The 16,425-nt window shown below is 41.2% G+C and overlaps 2 protein-coding genes across 3 annotated transcripts in view; one reads left to right on the top strand and one right to left on the bottom strand.

The window, feature by feature from the left end:
- COLEC10 (collectin subfamily member 10) overlaps positions 1–16,425 on the bottom strand; it is a 296,071-nt gene that overhangs the window by 115,196 nt on the left and 164,450 nt on the right. For both annotated transcript variants that reach the window (XM_081117393.1, XM_081117392.1), the window contains exon 3: positions 10,043–10,133. The gene's annotated coding sequence lies outside the window, so the exon portion shown is untranslated. The remainder of the gene's footprint in view (positions 1–10,042; positions 10,134–16,425) is intronic.
- Positions 1–16,425, top strand: part of TNFRSF11B (TNF receptor superfamily member 11b) — a 28,477-nt gene that overhangs the window by 7,015 nt on the left and 5,037 nt on the right. The window contains exons 2-3 of the mRNA XM_081117390.1: positions 11,911–12,280; positions 15,843–16,034. Coding sequence (XP_080973516.1) covers positions 11,911–12,280; positions 15,843–16,034 — 562 coding nt within the window. The remainder of the gene's footprint in view (positions 1–11,910; positions 12,281–15,842; positions 16,035–16,425) is intronic.

Genomic DNA, 16,425 nt, shown 5'->3' with positions numbered 1-16,425 from the left:
AGGTCTTACTTTTCTCATCTCTAAAATAGAGGTGTTGGACTAGGTGTACGTGGAAGGCTTTTTGAGTCTTAAGCTCTGTCATTGCAAAAATGAATTCAAAAAAAGGTTGATTATACTGCGTATTATTTACTATTCCGAACATGCAAAAATGAAGTGGACTATTTAAATAATAAGTATTTAAATAAGTATTTGTATTTAAATACTTAACTATTTAATTTTAATATTAATATTAAAGTTTTAGAAGATATATTTAAATCAAACTTACTTATTCCTAAAGGAATGTTTTGCTTTGTTTAAATCTATTTTGTTGCAGTTGTCAAAGTCTCTTCTGCTCAGCCGGTTTCATGTGTAAGAAATTCTGTTGAAGTCAATGAGACACAAGAGGAAGCAGCTCTCAAAATGTCATTCACTTTTAAGTAGTAGGACTTGTTTTAGGGTCAGAGATTGTTCTTTGAAACCAGAAACCATTTTCCCACTCGGAAACAAGTCCTCGCTGTCGTTAGCTAGCACGCATAGAAGTCATTAACGTGCCTGTTTAGATTCCCTTTAGTGAGCAGCCAGGTCCAAGACATTCCCTCAGGACTTACTGCAGAGGTGTAATTACGGGTCCCTAGCAATCTCCTTATTCTCATTGAGCAGAATTTCCTTTGAGTTTGTAGTCGTGATGAAGTCCTCGACAACTGCACACCTGCCTTTAGAATAAAGTCAATCCTTCAGGCGGCATGCGCGTGACAGTGAGGAGGTCGGCGAGGCCTTTAAACGCTGCGCCCAACACTCCGCCTGGCTGACGGACAGAAACCTCTCTCCCGCGCGCTCTGTTTCCTGTCTCTTCTTTTAATACCCAGTGAAGAGAAAAACACCAAGTAGATTGTGCTAAAACTAAGGTCAACTAAAAAGTATGAATGCTGTCTATTGAGCGACGTAGCTGTTAATGCTGTACGTAAATTGTTCTCATTTCTCCTCCCTTCCAGAAACTTGGGAAGATTGTGCCTCGTAGCTGCCTTCTGGTGGGCAAGGGGGTTGGATGGTGTGAACAGTTCTGACCAATAAGTCACTTCGGAATTACAGCGCTTAATTGCCAATCTATGGCCCCCAACATTTTTTTTCTCTTTCCTTCCTCCACAACAAGCCAGCCGTGTTCCAGATATTAGCTGCTGTATCACCCTAGGTCTTTGACAGAGGACAATGCTAACAGCCTTCAGGGGACCCATTAGGGATGTACTGTGAGTGAGACGTAAACCTTTGTTATTTTTAGGCCACTGAGGTTTTGAAGTTGGTAGCACAGCATAAAACCCAGCCGGTCTTGACTAATACAGTAGTCAAACCCCAGCCATCTCTCTGATCACTGAGGGGCAGTAACTGCAGAGAGCACTTAAAAATCACAAATGACTAAAATCTATGGTTTTAGATTATCAATTTAAACTCCTTTCCCATCAAAGGTATTGTTAGCAGGACTCATGTGCAAGAACCTCTTCTGATGCTGAAAGTTCAAAATGTAGGGAACAGAGATTACTTAAAAGCTGGCCTTCAAAATGAAAAGGTAAACAGATACTTAACAGGAGAGTCTAAATCAAACACCCTATTCTGGAGAGTAAACAGACAGGGATCATGTTTTTTCTTTTTATCGCTTCCAAATGACCCTTCCTTTGTAGAGGTTCACTCATGTTCCTCTTCATCAGGACAACTTCTACCCACTTAAGCTAAGCCAAAAGGAGGAAACCATGAAACAGAAGGACACCATTCTTAGAATATATGAAAGTCACACGCAATGATTCACATAATTTTCACAAAAATCCTATCATGCAGAAATTAGTATCTATTTTACGAATGAGAAAACTGAGTCATTTTCCCTAAGGTTGGTTAACTAGCTAAGTTTTTTCTGCCCTATTGGAGCTTAGATATAGTTACTGAGTCCAGTGAAAAATACCCATAAATCAGAGCTGAGCCCCTGTGGATGCCTTCCACCCAGAGTTCTCCTCTCTGCTGGGGTCAAGAATGCCCCAGGATGGGCCTCAAATCCACAAATCCGTGGACAAAGCGATGCCAATGTATTTTCATCCCTTCTCTCTCCTCAGCTCCAGGGGGTGACCATGATTTTTGTTTGTTTTGAAAATAAATGCCCTGGCCTCTTTCTTGGACATAGTTCTAAGCCCAGATTCCTCAGGGAACAGAGCATGAGGCAAACACTTAGGTTTTAGTACCTTATTAGAAAGTGCAATCCCAGGGAAGTGAGAGTGAGCGAAAGAAGCGTAGGGCGGAAAGGAAAGCAGAGCGGATTCCAGGGGGTGCAGGACTGAGAAGCTGCTGCCTTGTGTAAAGTGTAACCAGTTGCTCAATCTCACAGGACCATCTTCCAGAGAGGCTGTGGGAACTAACTGTATTTCAGGACAGGGAGAATTTAGTCATCAGGATAGCTAGATAGACAGACAGGCAGGCAGGCAGACAGGCAGTGTCGACCAAAGAATGTCCAGCCCATAGAAAAGTTCAATAAGAGTTTATTTGAGCCCAAATTTTGAGGACATGCCCAGAAGCATAATTAATCTCAATGGATTGAGGAAATGCTCTGGAGAATGGCAGTTTTGCAGACTCTTTTATCATTTAGAATCAAAGGGGAAAGCATAAGGAAGGCACATGAAATTCACTGGTGGTAGCTTAAGGAGGCCAGAGAAAGCAAAGCCAGGCACATCTCTAGGATTGGGTCCAGAGCAAAATGCAGAAGGACACACTTTTTTACATCGGTGGGTACAAGGTAGTTAATAATTAACATTTACAGCACACAGAGATGGTCTGAGGGGAACAAGATAAGGGGTCTGTGGTCTCGTGCTCTGGTGCCTGCAGTTGTGTCTTAGCGGAGTCTAGGAAAGGAAATTTCTCTGACATTTCAAAGGTGTTATCCTAGGTACTTAAAAACAATGGAAAGAGCTCACAGAAGGTAAACTGACCTTCCCTAAGAGAGCTATAACCTGGGACAGGACTACCTGCTATGGCTGCTCCGTTAGGGATTTAGGATCAGTCCACACCGTGTGGTTACTTTCGGGTCACTAAGCTTGTCAGGCTTGCCAAGTAGCCCCCTGAGCTTGTCAGATTTATTACACAGTCCTTTTTTTTTGTCCGCGATAGGCCAATAGATAGACAAATCTTACTGAATTTTACATTGTGTTGTAGGCACACAGTAAATGTCTACCTGCTTAAATCAGATGCTGTTTTATTTCGCTTCTACTTCTTGTTTCTATTCCATTTCATAACCACCATGGTTTTTTTTTTTTCTAACTTTGACCAGCTGCCCTTGCTTATATATTGATTGAGCTTTAATCCAGGTCACTAGCAACCAAAAGAGATTCATAAGATGTTGTGAGCCATGTGCTGTCTTCAAAGGAAAACACTGTAGAAGTAAAATGGAATTTAAGAATTGATGTTCAAAACTATCAGCATATTAAATGCATTGTCACATCTGAGCCACAGATGCCTGGGATTATAGATGGAAAACTCAGTTGTGATCCCACCTTATGCTTATCAAGTGGGCCCGAATGGATATAATTATAAGGAAAATTGTAATCAGCCTTGCTGTTGAGTTGACATTTTTAGAACTGATGTTATATCTCAAATCTGGTGATTAACAAAAGCCCAAGAGAAGAAATATTAAGATCTGGAAGCCAAAACATGTGAGATTTCTACATACATTCCTTGGAAAGTTTTAAGTGTTTACCTATATTACAAGTTCTTTTTTTCAGAGATTTTTTCCCCCCCTTTTATTTATTAACCTGTCAAATGTTAATTGTCTGTAACACTCCTGAAGCACTGAAAGCATCATAAACAAATCTGTCCTGACAGTTCTGATTGATTCCAAAAATAAACAAGCTACTGCTAATTAATTTAAAAGCCTTCAAACAACTAAAGGAAAGTCTGACGGAACCCAAAAATATCGCATTTTTAAGTTAAGTTTTATTTGGAGACAGTTCATCAGCCCTAAGGGAAGCAAAATAGTGTAGAATTTGGTCTAGTGATTCATCTAATAAATCATAATTGCTTGTGTTTTCTTTCCCCTGTTTGCCTAGCAAAAGCTGTTGGGAGCAAGTCAGTTCTGTATAGATGCACAGATTTAATTCATCCGCTCTTACTTTCTACCTACAGATATAATCCTCAGCCAAGTAACTGGTTGATGTGAAAATTATTAAGCAGTGGTAGACCCTCAGGTAGGGAACTGGCAGAAGCAGATAAACCTCCCAAATGAACAACTTGCTTTTTGCACACCTGTAGAATGGAAGCTAAATACAAATGGAATAGTTCATGTGAAATGAAAGATGCTTTTAAAAAAAATCTTCCTTTAGGATAATTGTCATCACTGTCGTTTTACAAATGATAAAATTGCAGATTTTGTGCTTGTCCTTGCAAATTTATCCTTTACATATGGCTATTTATCTGTGTCTATATAATTATCAGTGATCCTAATTACACTTAGTAGATATTCATTCACTATATCTATTGAACTGAATAAAATTAAATTAGCTATCTTGAATACTTGCTATGTGTACTAGACTCACTTGGTGCTTATAACCCTGAAAGTTGTGTCCTTAGCTGCATTTCTGTGCTGAACTCCCAGTACATGTGTCCAGTTGAATCTCGTGGATGGAAGCTGTTCCAAACTAAATTCATAGTCTTTCTCCATACCTGTCTCCTCCTTCTGTCTCTAGCTAATGGCAACACCACATACCCAATGGTCAGAGTTTGTGGGCATGATCTTCAGTTGCTCTTTCTAGTCCCCCGTCCCCATGCGGTCAGCCAACAGAGCACATCTGTCCTTCCTCTCCTCCCTTCTAGTGTCTAACATCAGCCCCTCCTCATTTCTGACCTGGTTCTCTCTTGAGTCTTTTCCTGATTCTCTCTCCTTTCTTCTGCAACCAATTATTTTGCAGTGATTTATGAGCATTTTACATCAGGCTGGGCTTTCAGATGAATGTCCCTATGAAACAGGAACATTAGCTTATTCAATCCATCGCTTAGCAGTATTTCCAGAGCATAGTAATTGTTTCAATAAGTGTTTGCTGAATAAATGAATAAATGAGTTATTTAAGGAATGGAGGAAAATACAAAAGAGCACTACACTGTAAGACTGTAGAAAATCAAATAAACTAACCTCCATAGGAAAAAAGGTTCTTTGTGTGTGTTTTTTAGGCACTCAATGTATATTTATCAAACGAATGAAGAGTGAAAGAATGAATGAGTTAATGAATAAAGCCCTATAGATGTAGCCCAAAGCTACTCACAACAAACACTGCTTTATCTCATAAACTCACTGAAAATGTTCCATTCTATTCTGTAGCAGGCTTTGATATAAAATATTGGAAGAAAGGTTTTAAAAAAAAATAAGCTTTATAGTTCACACTACAAGAGCTCTTTAGGAAACTCACCATGATATATATCCTAAATGTTTCTTTTCTTGGCCAAGATGAACTGTAAAATGGCATGGTTTCCCAACTGACCAGAAGTTTACCTAACTCTGGATAGTCCTCAAATAGTTTTCTGCGGCAAAGATCATGACGAGGGATCACAAAAGGAACTCCCAAACCAAGTAGTTATTTCAAGCTTTGCGTGGGCTCTTTTAATGAATTTTCCATAAAAGGAAACCCACTGGGTCACTCATGGTTCTGCATACCAGAGGGCAAGCCCAGCAGTATGGGATTGGCTGCATTGCATAATGCAAAAATAAACTTGCCGGAGGAAGTGCATTCTTCTCTTGTTCTTGAGAAAGGAGCATGCACCAAGAGAGTGCTGTAGTCAAGTCACTTATTGTCTGACACATGTCCTTCTCAGTGGCTTTGGGCAAGGGCTAGTCTTAGCACAAAGAAAGAAAAGTCAATGTCAGTTCATCTGGATGTTGGGAAGGCTTTGGTTGATCTTCAAACTTGCATGATATCCTAACTCTGTGCTCTTGAGTCTAAATGAAAAATTAGCACCTTAGAGCTACTTTTGGACTGCATGAAGCTATAGCATATGTGAGAGCATTTGGTAAATGTTAAAGGATTTGGCCAAAAAATAGTGTTCTGTGGCATATGCTCTGAGTTTGAATTCTGCCTCAGCTAATTGTTGTGACTTGGGATGGTTAATTACTCATTCTAAGGCTCATTTTTGTAGCTGGTGGAGACTTGATGATAATGGTAAACATCCTAAAGTAGGCACAAACCAAAATATTATAAAGATTATTTTTTAGTCCAGTGCCTGGCACAGAAGATTTAATGTGTGTGCGTTACACTGCAATAGACAAAACAGAATTCTGTCTTCATGTTGCCCATTTCGGCTGCCTGCACATACTATTACCATATCTCTATACTTTGTAAAGTGGGGAATTTTCATTAGAAATTGTGTTTGGGATTAAGAAATGGGTGATTAATTGAAAAATCAGTTAAAGCTTTTAATAATAAAAATTATATATACATATCTTAAATACTTTATTTTGACTTAAAACATTTAAAAAGTGCTTATTTGCCTGTATTTTGAGATCTGGCCAAGGCCTTTCTTGGAATTGTGTTTGCTGACATGACCCTTATCTATAATGTATAGTCCATACATTTCAGGCAAATTTAAAGATATTTATGAAATAAATTGACCATATAATCCTCCTAGATGTTTTCACCATTTTGTTTTTACAATTGTCTCCGCTACCTCAAGTTTATGATAGGTTTCTTTTTTCTTTTCTTTTCTTTTCTTTTCTTTTCTTTTCTTTTCTTTTCTTTTCTTTTCTTTTCTTTTCTTTTTTCTTTTCTTTCTTTTCTTTTCTTTTTTCTCTTCTCCTTCCTTCCTTCCTTCCTTCCTTCCTTCCTTCCTTCCTTCCTTCCTTCCTTCCTTCCTTCCTTCCTTCCTCCCTCCCTCCCTCCCTCCCTCCCTCCCTCCCTCCCTCCCTCCCTCCCTTCCTTCCTTCCTTCTTTTTTGTAGCTCATCTTTATCAAGTCATCCCCAGAGCATTCCATTCACTTTATATACAAAAAAGTAATTCCTTTTTCACACCCATGTTCATTGGTTTTCATACTAGTTCGTCGCACTGACTACCGATAGTTACACTTCAGCACACACAGGCACCTACAGACCGCGAGCATAAGCAGACTCAGCGTCGACCGCACGACTGCCCCGTTCAGCCGCGGCTGCTCTGTAAGGCAGGCGGGCCGCCGTGCTTCAGGAGAAGGCCGCGCTGGGGATGCAGGGCGCTGGCGCATCAGCTGGCTTTACGGAGGGGATGGAAGGCGTGGGTGAATCTGACAAGTGGAGATTGGTAAAGAGATTCCTGCTCTAAAAAGGGGTTTCACAGATAAAGCAGTGGAGCAAGGAGGTAGGAAGGGGCTTAGAGGAGGACATTTGTTTCCAAGTTCAGCTCTGTCAAACCCCAGAATCCGACAGTGACATGGCTAGAAAAGGCTTTAGAGAACCACTAATTCAGCTGCCCACCACCTTCACACACTCACTACCATCATCTGCTGACGTTTGGTAGATGAGGAAAGATGTGGGGTTTGAGAGAGACAGTTCTTTAACACTGTCCAACATTTAACATGGAAGGTAAGAGGAAGAACAAAGCTATTACAGATGGAGCCTCCACTGTCCTTTCACGAAAAGAGGCCTGGCGGCTCCAGGAAGGCTTCCTGGACTGGTGGGAAGCACCAGACTGGAGGACTCTGCACCAAAGGACAGACAGATAGGGAATGGGGAGGGGGGCAGAAAAAATGGAGAGAAAATTCCATTTAATTTTTTCTTTTAAAGTCAAGCATGAAACATCAAAAATAGAGTGGCCTCCTCTGCAAAAGGCACTTTAGGCTTCCGCAGACACACCCATGCACACGTCCTGGCTTGAGCAGATGTTTCTTAGTGGTTATGCAGTTTACACAGAAGAAAAATGTTTGAACTCTTATCAGTATTATCATCTGGCAAAGGGGCTAGAGGCAATGTTAAGGCAGCCTGCCTTCCTATGGCATCTCTCTCATTGCATTTCCAGGAAATGCAAAAGAAAGTAAGAGAGAGGGCTGATGAAGCATTCTATTAACTTGCCCGTCCTCTGTACAGTAAATGGTTCCAGAAATTTTATGTGGGAATTGGGGCTAACCAGAGATTGAGACCTAAACATCCAATTTTGGCCACACAGAGTTCTGTCTTTTTACCAAAGTGGAAATTTTTCAAATAAAACACAGAGGCCCCATAGAACTTACTGAAAACAAGCCTGCAGTTCCTCAGGGCTTTCCTATTTTTTAAAATACATAGGATAATTCTATGCAGCGGCCTTGGAGAAATTGTCTTCAATAATACAACTGCTCTCTAATTCTTAAGTCAACCTTATTTATCTTTTTCTCTCTGGATTCCTTTCACCTCAACTTCTCTGTATTTTTTTTTTTTTTAATATATCTTTATTGATTTCAGAGAGAGGAAAGGAGAGGGAGAGAGAGAGAAACATCAATGATGAGAGAGTCATTGATCGGCTGCCTCCTGCATGCTCCCGACTAGGGATGGAGCCCGCAACCCGGGCATGTGCCCTGACTGGGAATCGAACCCCGATCTCCTGGATCGTAGGTTGATGCTCAACCACCGAGCCACGCCTGGCCGGGCAACTTCTCTGTATTTTGAAGAAATGATAACTAATTTCCAAAGCATGATTTCAGGAAACCAACAGTGTCATGTCCAATTGCCTAGAAAAACACAAATCGATGCAGCATTCTTGGTCCAATCTTGTATTTTTGTGGCTCCTTCCAGGGAGGAATACAGGCACCCTCTGTGGGGTTTTCCCATCCCACCCTCATCACTGCTTGGTAAGGGAGGAGAGAGTCAGCCCTGAATAAGTGGGCACAGCTGAACCACACTGAAATGGGAAAGGGGATGATGGGAAGTCGGGCTTGGGGAGGTCTCAGAGCTGCCAGCCCTACCAGGATGGGGCTCACTCAGCAGTAGCATGCAAGACAGGCGCCTTGAAAGCAACAGATCCTTCAGGAGTGAACAGCAAGAGAACGAAGCATTTCTCATTGCTTTCCTTGGTTTTGCAAGTTGCACCCGGAAAATTTTATTTCCTAGCATTGAAGATTTTAGAAGTATTTGAGCCAGATCCACACAAGGGCCCTTGAAAGACATAGCAGAATATATTCAAATAACCAAGAAGCAACACGCCCATTTTGCTTTGTTTCTTTTAAACAATGATTGTTATTTGTAATTATTTCTTTCTTCTCTGCTGTCTGCCTCCTCCTTAGACTGTGAGCTCCTGAAGGCACAGAACATCTTTGTTTTGTGCATCACCAATCTATTTCTGAAAGATTCGGAGCAAACCAACACTCTCACCCTGTTCTGGTTCATTTCTTTCTTCTAATGTCCACCCACTCCAAATGCAAAGGAGCTCTTACCCTTTGTGACAGACAGCATGGATGGACCTGGAAAGTATTATGCTAAGTGAAATAAGCCATTTAGAGAAAGACATACCGTATGATCTCACTAATATCACTAATATGTGGAATCTAATAAGCTGACGAACAAAATGGAACCGGAAGCATGGATACATGGAACAGACTAGCTGGTGCCAGAGGGGAGGGCCGTGGGAGGATAACTGGATAAAGAGGTGAAAGGATTAGCTAAAGAACAAAGATGCTTACCCCATGGACACGGACAATAGTGTAGTGAAGGCCAAGGGAGGGGAAGGTGGGCAAAGGGGAGAGAAATGGGGAACATCTGCAATAGTGTCAACATTAAATTTTTTTAATTAAAAGAAAGAAAGAACGAAAGGAACTACAGGAAAACTTAAGAACATTTTCCCCAGAAAGCGTCATGTTATGAGGGTTTCACCCCAATTTTGTGCTATATTCTGTGTTTTGTTGGTTAGGAGCCCTTCACATCACAGCACTCTGCAGATTTCTCTTGTATAAAAGGTCCATGGCTCTAAGTGAGATATTTTGCTCTTTGCTTCTGGTTTATCAGCTCATATCAGGTACCGTCAGCCTTGATGCTTGTTGTGTTCCAATAAGAAGTGAATGAAATTACTCAGATTAAAATGCCCAATGCTTATAAAAAAAGAGGCCACCCTTACCTTTGTCACTCTTAATTCCAAAGGGAGTGCCGTTTCCCTAGCTTGGCATGTTTTCCCCAGGTCAGGAGGTTTCTGTGACATTTCCTGAGTTCTGCAAAGAAGAGAGTTTGGAAAAATTTACTGTGTTTGGCCTGCCACCTCCCCAAAGCCTGAAAATAGTCGATGTTGATCCCTTTCCCAAAAACAAATAATAAAAACCAAACAAACCACCCCCTACACACAAAGAACAGTTTCTTCTGAGCGTGTGTTTCCTGCAATTAGTGCAAATAACTACTTCAATACTCCCTAGAAGACCCTTTGAGACCTAGAATATAAGATGGAATACTCAGTTGGAGATGCCCTCCCAAAGCAGCACCTTTGCTTGCAAAATCTTGCTGCATAGAATTCTTCCTGCCATATGTATGGATACTTATGAAACCTTTCCAGCTCCCTGAAGTTGTCCCCAGTTAACCTGAAGAGAAGTGGTCATTTAATTTTCTAGACACCATTTCCCTATGAGAGTTAAGACTGGGCCATATGATGTTCTGCAGGAAACATCAGTCTTAAAATTCTAGGACTCTTTCCAGGGGATTGCAAGCACCATGCCTTACTCACCAGCACATCCCTGGTACATTCCTGGTAGGCACTCAATGCATATTTGTGGGATGAATGAATGAATGCATGATCAGGATGATGACTGTTGGTGTCATCATACAAATTTCACACACTGCCACCTCTTTACTTCACTATATGTTTGGAATCATTAAGTCTTAGAACGGGTAAACTAAAAGGGAGATATAACCTAGTCCTAGACATGGCTACTGTGACTTCCCCACTTAAATATTGTAATCCCTCCTCCTCACCTCCATGTCTTCCATCTCTTTTGTGTGTTTCCCCCCCCCCCAACACTTTTCTTCTAATGTGTTATTGATCTGTAGTTTGTTATTTATTTTCTTACTCCCACAACTGGATTGTAAACTCCACAAGAACAGGGTTTCTTGCCTCTTTTACTCCCTGCTGTCTCCCCATGGCCCAGAATAGAGCTTGTCACATATTAACAGCTCAATAACTACCTGTCAAGTGAATAAGCAAAAGAATAATTTTTATATATATATATATATATATATATATATATATATATATATATATATATATATATATATCTTTATTGATTTCCGAGAGAGAGGAAGGGAGAGGGAGAGAGATAGAAACGTCAATGATGAGAGAGAGTCATTGATCGGCTGCCTCCTGCACACCCCCTACTAGGGACCGAGCCCACAACCCGGGCATGTGCCCTGACCAGGGATCGAACCTCGATCTCCTGGATCCTAGGTCGATGCTTAACCGCTGAGCCACGTCCGGCCAGGCAAAGGAATAATTTTTGAGTATGGACTCCATACATCAGCATCACTGCAAGAGTTTTTCTTAAATCCCCAACCCATTTCCACACCTGTGGAATCAGAATGTTTAGGGATGTAGATCCCAGGAATCTACATTTTTATCAAGGAGGGTGGTATGGCTCTTCTGAGAACCACTAGTTCATCCAACTCAGTCATCTAGAGAGAATCCTGAAGCCCAGGGAGATAGTGTCTTTGAGGCCATGTGGGTTATTTAGTGCTGCATCCCACAGTAATAATTTCTGTTCTGATGAGCTTTCTACTCCGGGCATCTATGAGCTGGACTGACTTAATATAGGTGCGCGGCCATCACCACCTGTGTCTTTGAGATTAAGCTAACAGAGGCAAGAATGGTGCCTCTGAACTCACTGTGTGGTGCTGCTCAGGAGGCAGAAAGCCTGTAAAGGACTCTTTGATTCTTGTGACGTCTTCGCACAAAAGAACTGCCCTGTTTCCATGCTGGCATTGCTGCAGTTTCCTTTCTTCTTTTAGTTCCTGGACATCTCCATGAAATGGACCACCCAAGAAACATTTCCTCCGAAGTACCTTCATTTTGACCCAGAAACCTCTCACCAGCTGATGTGTGACAAATGTCCCCCCGGCACCTACTTAAAACAGCACTGTACAGCGAGGCGGAAGACCGCGTGCGCCCCCTGCCCTGACAGCTACTACACGGACGCCTGGCACACCAGCGACGAGTGTCTGTACTGCAACGCGGCGTGCAAGGAGCTGCAGTACGTCAAGCAGGAGTGCAACCGCACCCACAACCGCGTGTGCGAGTGTGAAGACGGGCGCTACCTCGAGGTGGAGTTCTGCTCCAAGCACAGAAGCTGCCCCCCCGGGTTTGGGGTGCTGAAAGCTGGTAGGTGCCACCTTTCCAGCACGCTGCAAAACCGATTAAGACTGTGTAAAGTCAAGCAGTGGGGAACGTTTAAGGGAACGCTTTTGTCTGAGGATATTAAGGATAGCAAATTGCAAAGGTAATGGAACCTGCTGGATACGCGCTCTGTGTCTGGCGTGCTGCCAAACGGCCCTTTCTCAGAGGAATTCTCTGCCGCTCCAGGGCGATTTAGTGACAAATCTCAAATGCAGCAAATTGCTCGCTAATGAGATGCATGATGGATTGCTCTTTTAGAGGGACACGCTCGGGGTTGCACTGTTTATAGCTGATAGATGCCTCCATGTTTCACTTCAGCATGGACAGCTTCAAACTGGGATGCTTTTTGACAAACATCAGAAATCTTCATTGATACCAAGAGAGTAATTACGCTGATATTGACGAGGCTCTGCAGTGTTAACAATGAGCAGTTATAATTAATTACGCAAAAAATGAGAATAGCTAGGGGAAATGCATTTCATTATAAAAAATGAAGCTAGTTCTTCCTTTGGCATGGGAGTCGAGCGTCCGGGATGATAAAGACGGTAGCAGTATCTCATCGGAGAGCTTATGCTTTATCTTAGACAGAACAGATTGTCAGGCAAGAGTAAGTACTTGTCTATAAACAAAGGACTTTCTCTGCATTTTGAACAGCGTAGGTTAGGGCCGGTGTGCGCTGAATCTTTCAAAGCTGCAACCCACATTTTTTTCCTCTCACATTCACGAAGCTTCAGTGTAGACTCAGAGCTTGGGAAAAATGAAGGGGAATTCACTTAATTTCTGGAGGAAGTAGTAATCAGTACCGATTCTGATTACTCAGTTTGAAGCTGTATTTCTCAGCCTTTGCACCACTGACATTTTGGGCTGGATAATTCATTTTGTGGGCAGCTGTCCTGTGCATTGTAGAGTGTTTAGCAGCATCCCTGGTCTTCAGTCGCTAGATGCTCCTCCCCCAGTGGTGACAACCAAAAACGTTTCCAGACGTTACCAATTATTCCCCGATGGCAAAATTACCTCTGGTTGACAACCACCGGTTTAGAGGATGCTAATTATTTGGAACTATTTTAACTTTCAAAAGTTGTGATATACAGAGTCTAAGTTATTAGATGACAAATACAAAGCAAGCATATTCAAAAACTGAAATCCATTGTTTCCTAAGTTGTGAATCTTGCAAAATTAATCACAGAAGGTGCAAATTGCATGAGGGTTTCTTAAAATATCTCTAATATGAGTATTCGAGGGAGAAATTGATACCACTTCCTAGTTTTTATTGGATGATACTTTGGGACTCAAAAGCTAAGCCAAGTTGCAGGAGGGAAAAGCCAAACCCAACAAAAACAAATTCATTTGATGCAATTCAGTAAGTTGTATATGTAGAAAAATTAATGAAGGGACTAGGCAGCTTGGAAATTAGAGTTTGGGGGGGGGGGAAGGAAATTGCAAGGATTTACTCACAGAAGCATGGAAATCTGTTTGCAGAATGAAGTAAGCTAGCACCACTCTCACTCCCTAAAAACCCACAGAGCAGCTCCTCATGGATAGTAAGTTTCCAACCCAAAGAGAAGGAAGAACTATGCAGTGTTATTCTAACAAGTATTTATTAACCATTCTTTTTTGTTGTAGTTTTGAAGTCAGATTGTCTCTGTATTTTACTTACTTCATTCTCTCTGTTAGTCTTATAATTCCTATGTCATTACTTAGGGCCGGCGTGGTAAAATTCTCAATGGTAAAACAGAACTCCTCTCATCATTACGATATTTGACATTTGGCCTGCCAGATTATACTTCGTATGTTTCCTCTGATGTTAATAAGGCCAAATCATTTACTTAGATGGATAAATCTTCCTCTATAAAAAGTTCTATCAATTATAAAACAGGGTAGTCCTATTTAGCCAGGACATTATATAAAGCCTCCAAAGACATTAAGAAACTTGACTTCTCTCATTCTTGGATTTCTTTTGTTAAAGAACTTTAAAGGCTAACCTACCTGAAAGAATGTCTTGTACTGATGACTTTCTCACTGAGATGCATGCAAAGATACAACCCGTCAATGTGTATCAGAAGAACAACAGGTTCTTCTTTGTGCAGTTGGCTTTCCAGAACATGTGGCAATTGGCAAAGGGACCCCTGGATCCATATGCCCAGGTTCACTTATTTAAGGGATATTAGCAATGAAAGAATACTATGGACTCCCTGCCCAAATACCTTCACTTGGGATACTGTAGAATTTGGTGTGGAGTTGCATGTCCTTTAAAAAGAGGAATATAGTAAGAAAGTACTTTTAAAAATAATTAGCTCTCTTTGTAAGCTGGTTCCTAAGATGTCACTGCAACACCGAAGGTGGCATTTAATATGTGAAGGTTTTCTGCCCGTGGCTTCCCACCTCTTTTTTTCTGCCAGCGCTTCATCATTTTTACTTGTCAATGCATCATTAATCCCTTTAGAAGAAGCAGGAGATAAAACTAGGATCAAACCATTTTGCTCTTTTTTCCTCCCCTGGATTTGATACAATGAGGTGGGAGGTTTGAATTTTTAATAACTGAAGTTTATTAACTTCCGGTAGATTTCATTTGTCCCTTCTGCATTTGTTATCTTTCACAAGCAGGCATTGGCCTGTAAAAGCTACCTGGGAGCATTGCCGTCTAAATCTGTTCGACTAGCTTACACTAGATGGAGGTATTTTCATATGCAAATGCACTGTAATGTATGATTTATCCATGATCATAGAGGCAGGGGTTTGAAGGTATTTAGTTTTAATAGCATCTTTAGTTGTCGACTGGTTCAAGTGTGCCTACCAGTGATTTCTCCAAATTTGTCAAGTATTTTTCCACCATGAAATAAAATGCCCTTGCAGTCGCCCTTCCCTGAAATTTTAACGACCAGACTCTTAAAACTCAACAGTTTAAGCAAACGGTAGGTCATCTTCCATTTACTGTATAGCTTAACTGCAGGCTTATGCTTTTGAGTCAGTGGCCAACTTTATTGCCACCTTCAAAAGTTTATTATAACACTGTAAATTTTTACTTCTCAAGGTTAGTATACTTATGAGTTGCTTCACAATGATGATTCAGGAGAGAAAGAACTTCGGGAGGGACTGACTGGAATTTAATGGCATAGCATTAGATGGGTACTGATTTCAGAGAAGGAACACAGCAGTTCTACAACAGCTATCTTGATGCTTTTCCAGGATAATTGTGTAAAGAATGTGTGGACAACAAGACCCACTGATGTTGTAGCTCACACAGGACTAATGAACACCCTCCCTTCTTTCCTTCCCTCTCATATTTTGGACGTGTTTTGTAGGTAACAGAAAAACAAACTTGTGTTTGTATTACTAGGAGGGGAGACCGCCCACAGGGCTAACTGTAGTTTTGTTCTGTGTAATGAAATGAAAAATGAGAACACCTGAAGTTTGGTGCAACATTAATAGTAAAAACATAGCAACACAGCAGTTAAAACTAAGCGAAAAGGCTTCTACAACTTTGTTGAGAGGATGTCTGCTGTGAAAGTATTTAAGAAGGTGCTAAATGGTTTGGTATTTTCTGTAGGAACCCCAGAGCGAAATACGGTTTGCAAAAGATGTCCAGATGGGTTCTTCTCGAATGAGACATCCTCGAAAGCACCCTGCAGAAAACATACCAACTGCAGTGCCTTTGGTCTCCTCCTGACTCAGAAAGGAAATGCAACACATGACAACATATGTTCTGGAAACAGTGAATCGGTGCACAGATGTGGAATAGGTAATTATCAATCAGAACATCAGCCTTCGTGCCACCTCTAAGTTGAATACAACACCCTCTGGCCACCTTTTTAGTCAAGCTCATATTTTCCCTTTCTTGATAAATTGATGACAAATCAGAAATGGAAAACTGGCTTTGTTACCTATAGTATTAAGTGTCTATTACATGAAAGTTCCAAGTTCCTCTTGTCCTAAACTTTTTATTCAAGAAGGGTCACTAGCTCCAAACTCAAATTGCCTGAAGGCATCCCATGTCGGAGATGACACTATTCAGATGGTGTCCTCACCCTGTCACTCTTACCACTAGACTAATCTCACATCTTCTACCAAGGATTCATTACACCACGGATAATCTGTCTTTTAGCATTTAGCCAAACATGTCATGAACCAGC

The sequence above is a fragment of the Miniopterus schreibersii genome, assembly GCF_964146895.1.
Source record: "Miniopterus schreibersii genome assembly, chromosome: 17".
Classification (NCBI taxonomy): domain Eukaryota; kingdom Metazoa; phylum Chordata; class Mammalia; order Chiroptera; family Miniopteridae; genus Miniopterus; species Miniopterus schreibersii.
This window is presented reverse-complemented; position numbering and strand designations above follow the sequence as displayed.